Source organism: Phasianus colchicus, chromosome Z, assembly GCF_987193195.1.
Source record: "Phasianus colchicus chromosome Z, bPhaCol1.hap1.1, whole genome shotgun sequence".
NCBI lineage: Eukaryota > Metazoa > Chordata > Aves > Galliformes > Phasianidae > Phasianus > Phasianus colchicus.
In genome coordinates, this window is record NC_143476.1 from 23325570 (window position 1) to 23332972 (window position 7403).

General features: G+C 52.3%; 1 protein-coding gene across 1 annotated transcript; it reads left to right on the forward strand.

Moving 5' to 3' along the window:
* Positions 1 to 1758: 1758 nt before the first annotated feature.
* Positions 1759 to 5966, forward strand: TMEM271 (transmembrane protein 271). The gene has a single exon (XM_090131760.1). The coding sequence runs from the start codon at positions 1803 to 1805 to the stop codon at positions 2973 to 2975; it is 1173 nt and encodes a 390-aa protein (XP_089987886.1). The 5' UTR covers positions 1759 to 1802; the 3' UTR covers positions 2976 to 5966.
* The last annotated feature ends 1437 nt before the right edge of the window (positions 5967 to 7403 follow it).

Here is a 7403-nt window from a genome sequence, read left to right on the forward strand (position 1 = left end):
GCACAAAAAGGAAATGAGCAGAACCCTGTCAAGGGCTTGCTTTTCCTCCCCTAGCTATTTCCCATGGAGAGCTGACTAATAATGAGATCCCTTCTTAATTTTTGTCCCATTTCGCGTTAAGTGAATGTTCCTTCTATTTATAATAGCTAGTCCTTTTCTGAAGCCCACTAAGCTTCATGACAATGAAATTATACAAATCACAACCTATTTCCTTCACCCTTATGCTGTGTGTCAGGGAGCAAGGTACTCTACCCGCTCCACGCACAAGGTCATTATGTGCTTCCTTCCCAGGAGCTACAGCTCCTTTCCCTGCACACCCACACAGGCACTGTGGCCCTGGATCCCTCAGAACTGGCAGCTGGACTCGGTCTCCGTGTGTGTGCTTCTCAAGGCAACGTTTAGGGTTTAATAAATACCTCAGGAGGCAGCATTACCTCCTCCTCTCGGCCCCGAGGGACACCGCATCCCTTTGGGATGCTGGATACCTCGAGACAGTGTCACTGGAGACGGCAGGGCCCCCGAGAGCAGGGCCCAGAGAACCGCACGGGGAAGGCGGCTCCGGGAGCAAAGCCCCGCGCCCGCGGCTGCCCCGATGGGGTGCAGAAGGTCTCCACGCTGGGCGAGCAGGCGTGGGGCCCTGGGGGACGCAGAACATCGGATCACGGCCCGTAGCTCCCCTCGCAAACAGGTGCACTGCCCCTGTTGGAAAGCGAAGAGAAAGCGGCTTAGAAATCGTTTGCTCTCCTTCGCTTGCTCCCCTGAATGCTAATCAGCGGCGCCGGCTAAAAATACCCAGCAAGGCGCTGGAGTGTGCTTGGCAGAGGGGGAAAAAATGGGGGAACGGGAGGCTGCGGCTTCCCGGAAAGAGAACGAACGGGCGAGGAAGAGTCCTCTGTAACCCACTCCGCAGTCTTTGTCTCGGTCCCCTCGCTCCCGGCTAAGGTCCCAACGGGAAGCGATCCCAAACGCCGCGGCCGGATAGGGAGCGGTGCTCTCTCCTCTCCGCACCCACAGCGTCTTCCACCAGCCCGGACGAGGCGCCCCGAGGGTGCCGTCCCGGCCGCCGCCCCCGAGCAGCAGCGGTCCCGCCGGGGCCGGCCGGCCGAGCGCAAATAAAGGGAGGGAGGTGGGGGGGGGGGGGGGGGGGGGCTGCGGCGGGCAGCGCGGTGCAGGGTACTCGGTCCACCGCCGCCACACTGCAGCGCGGTCACAGGGGGGCATCGCGGGCCGTGGGTCTCCTGCAGGAGCAAGCGAGAAAAATAAATACATAATAAATGCACGGATAAGTAAATAAAAATACATTAATTCAAATTAAAACATTTCTACCAGAGATAGATAGCAGGAGGATGAGCCCTCCGCGCAGGGGTGAGCCCCCGCCGCCCGCGTACCCCTCACCGTGCGCCCCAACCCGAGAAGCCCACAGCCCCGGTCCGGCCGGGGGTCGCCCGCCCCATCGCCCCCCCGCCGGGCCGTCGGGCCGCCCCCCTCCGGCAGCCGCGGCTCCCATCCATAATTAATCGCCTCCCCGCAGCCGCCGCGATAAGAGAGGGCGGGCGGGGACGAGGAGGCGGCGGCGGCCGGGAGGCGGGGGGGGGAGCGTGTGCGCTCGCCGCGCCCGGCTCACTGCGGCCGGCGGCTGCCTGCCGTGCGGAGCCGAGCGAAGCCGAGCCGCCCCGTCGGGGAGCGCCGCGCCCGCATGGCCGCGCCGCGCCGCGCCGCCGCCGCCGCCGCGGGGCCAGGGGGGGCCGCGGGAGGAGGATGAGGCGGGCGGCGGGGCGGCGGCGGCGGCGGCGGCGCGGAGGATGAAGTGGAGCGTGCGGGGAGCCTGCGCCGCGCTCTCCAGCTGCCTCCTGCTCGCCTGCGCCCTCAGCGCCGCCGCCGTGGGCCTGAAGTGCTTCTCGCTGGGCTCCGAGCTGAAGGGAGAGCCCTTCCGCCTGGGCACCGCCGCCGGCGCCTTCTACTCGGGGCTGCTGCTGGCCGCCGGCCTCTCGCTGCTCGCCGCCGCGCTACTTTGCTGCCGCCCGCCCGACGAGGCGCCCGCGGCTCCGGCTCCGGCCCCGGCTCCAGCCCCCGACCCCGGCGGCGGTGGCCCCGGCTCCGGCTCCGGCTCCGGCTCCGGCTCCGGTCCCGACCCCGGCTCCGGCTCCGGCTCCGGCTCCGGCTCCGGCTCCGGCTCCTGCCCCGGCCCTGGCGGCGGCCCCGGACCCGGCGGGAGCGAGGCTGCGGCGGCCGCGCCGTCGGGGCCGGGGGAGAAGGCGTCGCCTGGGGGGCGGCAGAACTTCCTGCTGCTGGGGGTGCTGGTGTTCATGCTGGGCGTGCTGAGCGCTTTCGCCGGCGCCGTCATCGACGGCGACACCGTGTCGCTGGTGGAGAGGAAGTACTCGCACTACTGCCTGCTGCAGCCCGGCGGCGCGGCCCGCCCGCGGAGCGGTCCCGCGGCCCCCGACGCCTCGGCGGCGGCTCTCCGCTGCCAGAAGCTGCGGGACTACCAGCGCGGTTTGGTGCTCTCCACCGTCTTCAACGCGCTGGAGTGCCTGCTGGGCCTGCTCAACCTGCTCCTCGTGAAGAACTACAAGGCCTCGCAGCAGCGCGGGCGCCGGCGCCGGCGGCGGAGAGCGGCCCCGGCGGCGGCGGCCCCGGCGGGCGGGCGGCGGCGGCGGCGGAGGGGCGGCGGCGGGCGGCGGGCGCCTCGCCATAGCCAGGGCTCGCTCTTCTCGGGCGGCGAGCCCGAGCTCAGCCCCGGGGACTGCCCCTTCCAGGCCGTCTCCTACATCAACGTGGGCGTTTTCCACGTCTTCGACGAGGCCGGCGTGGAGGTGCACTGCGGCGGGCACCCGTCCGTCGAGCTGCCCGGCTACTCGCCCATGGATCCGGAGCTGAACGCCTCCTACCCGTACTGCTACCCGCTGCCCAGCGAGCAGCCCCCCGCCTACGACGAGATCTACCCCGGGGAGCCCTGCGCCCACGGCACCTAGCGCCGCGCCCCGACGGCACCGCCAACGGCAGCGGCTCCGAGGGGCAAAGCGCTGCGGGGCTCGGGGCGGCCGCCGGCCCCCGCCTGGACGGCCCCGCGCCGCGCGTCTGTCTCTGCGGAAGCTCTCTCTCCCTGCCCTCCTCCCGCTGCCCTCCCGCGTCCCTACGTCCGTCTGTCCGCCGGCGGCTGGGTTCTCCAAAGGCTGCGCAAGAAACGCCGAAGGGTTGGTTCCTCCCGCCGCCTCTCCTCCGTAGCCAAGTTTAGTTCCCTTCAAGTGATTCATCAGTCTCCAGCTTTAGCAGTCCAGAGTTACCCATTTATGATAACCAGCCAGTGTAAGGAAAAGGTGTCATGAAGCTTCTTTACCTCTCAAAAGAGCTAAATTTCTGAACAACGCAGAGACATTCGTGTCACGTTTACTAGAGATGTATTGGGGATCTTTAACGTTTACACTACTCCTCGGGAGAATTAAGTTCTGTTCTAAGATTTAGTGAGTTAAAACATTTGTCAGTCTTGTAAGATGCACATCGAGAAAAACCTGCACTTTGAAAAAGAAACAGGAAAAAAAATCAACAATGTTTTTGTACACTAACGTGCCTGCTTTTGTTGATAACTTCTTACTGTAAAAGCTTTCAGAAGTCTATAGTGAAAATGTTTGGTAAATTCACTGCAGTTTAAAATTGACGATTAGTTACTTTACTAAAACAGCTGAGATGTTGCTAGGATATGGCAGTTACAAGGGAGTCCAAATGTCATACACATTCCTTTTTGTAAACAGGTTCTGTGTTTTTATGCGAGGCAGGATTTCTTTTCGGTTTACACAGGTGAAGGTTTGATTCTATTTTGTACAACTACATGGTTTACCTTGTAAAGAGTTCCATTTTACCTGTTACAATCCATCAATCTGGTAAGCTTGAATATTAAAGTTTTATTTGAAATATATATATTGTAAAACAGCCTTAACCGGTGCAGTGGTCACAGTTTTAAAGGAAAAAGGAAAAAGAAAAAGAAAAAAAAAGAAAAAAAAAGAAAAAAAAAAGATAACCATCTTGGAAGGCATCTTCCAAATGTGTTTTCAGAGCAGTATTTATACTCCTGTTACAGAGATTTATTTTATTTTTTTCCTTTCAGAGAGGCCACTTTAATTCCCTAGGAGGGGGGGGTGGGGAAATAATAATAGGATTGTATGCTGTTAACTCTTTCTGAATATGGAGGTGTGGAAAAGGCAAAGAGAGAAACTGCTAAATGCTGTTCCTGGATTCTGCCTTGGAATGCCAGAGTCAAGGTGGTGTCAGAAAGTGCCAGCTAAAGAAGTAGGTACTGCATATTGTCTTTACATCTGTCCAGGACAGGTGAAAGCTTAATTTCACGCTGCACAGAGAACCCAAAAGCAGCTCTCTAGATTGCTTTCAGTTCAGCACCCCCAGGCACCCTATGCTGAAATGGAGCTTTACAAAATGACCTTTCTGTTCCTGCTGTTTGGAGCCTGCTGCATAGTGCCCATGTCTCAGATACCGTAGAGAGAGTTAAGGGAACGCAAAGTTACAGTGTATTTCCAGCGTGGTCCTGGAAAATTGTTCTAAAACCTTTAGTTGCAGAGAGACTGACGTAATTTACAGCCTTAGAATTGGAGAGAGACAATTTTAGCTAAAAATAACCAAATCCTTCCGTATTGTTTTGTTTTCTAAAGTGTTTTCACTTGCACGCTTTATATAACCTGAAATTCAGAATGCCTTAGAAGTCTTGAAATTGCAGTCTGTGGTCTGCAAAGCTCATACTGACAGCTCTCACCTAGAGAAGACAGTCAGAAGCAGCATGGCCAGGCTGCCAGGAGCTGCAGAAATCTAAGGCAGCACCTTTTGGGCAGCAGATTTCCTTGTGCAGAGGGCCAACCTGAGACATCTCCTCGTCTCCTGTTAGCACTGGAGATAGACTCTATGTATGCTGGCTGTATGGTTGGTTGTGTGCTGGCTGTATGGCTGCCTGTGTGCTGGCTGTGTGCTGCCTCTGCAGATCACCTCCTTAACCCCTTACAGAGAAGTCAGTTAAAAGTCTTTACCTACAATATCAACTGAGGCACAGAATCGAATTGGCAGCATAATGTCTTGCTTATATACCTAAAATATCTTGCAAAAAATGAGTTACAAAAGTAGGGAGGTTAAATCCTTACATAGGTCTCTGCGCAGATGAGTTTATAGCACAGCACGGCACCCTGTACTGAGTTAAATAGGAGCTGCCCAGCTGCAGAGTGAGTTTGGAAGACAGACCAGCAAGGTGCCTACATACAGATGGTAGTTGTTGGCTTTAAAAAATAAAATAAAAAATTGGCTGTTCATGTAAGTTGTATCTTAGTTTTACTTAAGGAATTGATTTTTGACATACAAAGACAGTATTTTACGTAACTCTTCTAGGAATTGTGAACTAGATAATTCCGAAACTCCAGATGTTCCAAAGATCAGTGCTCAGGGAAATAAATGGAAAGTTGAGAAAGCTACCTATTATACTCAATTGTTTAATGTGAACAATTTTAATCTATGAATTTTTAAGATTGTTAAATTCATAACTTTCTTTTGTGTGTGTGTCTGCACACGTGTGCGTATGAGTGGTCACGTTTTATTTGAGTCTGTTCAGGATGCCATTGAATTAGAATATTTCTTTGTGGCTCAGTTTCAGTTCCCAGATTTCTATTTTCCCTCATTTAGGTTTTGACCCCTGCAGGAGCTCAGTTTAGTGGTGGACAGCTTGCCAGAACGATGTCAAAGTCGGGCTCCCACAGAAGCCAGTAGGCATCATTTTTTTTATTTCAGTGGGTCTGGGCACAGGTGATACTTAACATCTATTCTAATCTCTAAAGGAATATTGATCTTCTGGCACGATGGGATGCAGCAGAGGCATATTATTTCTCAGTTACTTATTAGTTGTATGGACAGCAGTATTAAGGGAGGTCACTTATGGTATTATACACATTAAAAAAAAAAAAAAAAAAAAAAAAGGGGGAAAAATAATTGGTAGGCAAATTGACCAAACAAGCCATGTTTTCTTAAAGATGGTATACAAATGCTTCAGGTACCTGCTGAGTAACTTTTCAGATAAAACACCACACATTTATTTCTCAGTGAGAAGAAGCTTATAACTACAGGATTCAAGATGAAGCTTCACGAGCATGATTGCAGTATGGTGAAGCCATTTTTAGCAAACCTGAATCATCACTCTATCTTCTGAGCAATAATGTTAGAGTGTATAAACTGTACTGTGCCGAAATTGAAAATAGGCTGGTGTGGGAAGCATTGGAGCGTAGGTTAATTACCTGAGAGGACTCATCCCATCCCTTTGTTTTCCATTCTCTGTCACATGATTGTCAAGGCAAATGCAAACCTGATCGATTCATGTCACCGGAGGATGCTAATTACCAGGCTTTTGCCTTAAATAGCGAAAACGGGGAGAACGGAAGAGAGATGTTGTGTGTGTGCTATCAAATCTCCATTTTGCTCAGCTGAAGTAATGACAAGTATGCTTTTTGCCCCACGGCTTGTGTTTTTAATTTGCTCACAGCTTTGCTCACATCTGTTCAAAGGGAGGGGAGAATAGATGCAGCACTGCTTGTTTGGTAACATGGAGTACTGATTGGGTCACAGGCTGCTCCCAGCCTTCCGGTCCCTCTCACAGGTAGCAGCAGTGAGTCAAGGGATGAAACGGTGGAAAATCAAATCTGCTGTCTTTGAAGCGAAAGGATTTGCCTTCATCTGGAAAAAATATATATATTCCCACCAGCCTATTAGCAATTCACATGAATTCTTTTCACACTCCAACATCCTTGCTTAAATCCGTTACTTACATTTTGCATTGTAATTGACAGAATATATGTGAATCTAAAAACAGGAAAAAAATGATGCTAGAGGGAATTCGTATTTAAGTAGTACAGATATTACTCAAAAGTTTGATTTCACTGTAGGACTTCTTTGGTTCACCAAAAAGCGCTATAGTGGCTGGTATAACTTAGGATATATTTCAGACATCATGTTTAATCATCAGAAAAAGTTTATGAATGTTCACATGAGGAGGGCAATCTGTTTCTGCTTTTGGACATAGTACATATGAAAAACGTTTCCTCATTTTGCCATTTAATCCAAGATTGATCCTCAACAAAATGTCAATAAGTGATCTTGTAATTTTAGGATCAATAAAATACATTTTAAAGCACAGCATATCCTATAAGAAAAGCCTAATGCTCTTCATTTAATAATCTCCAGTGTCTTAGATTGATGCCTGATATTACAATTGAAACTAGAGATTTAGCTACCCTTTTCATTACAAAACACATTTTCCAGGCATTTGCAACTTGTTCAAGTGGATCCCTGGCTAAAAAAATCCCCAGTTTTGCTGTGAAGTTAAATATTTCCTTGTGGCAGGATGTTCTGTTGTTCTAGAT

Excerpts from the sequence above, each read along its gene's own strand:
- TMEM271 (XM_090131760.1), top strand. The coding sequence starts at position 1,803 with ATGAAGTGGAGCGTGCGGGGAGCCTGCGCCGCGCTCTCCAGCTGCCTC.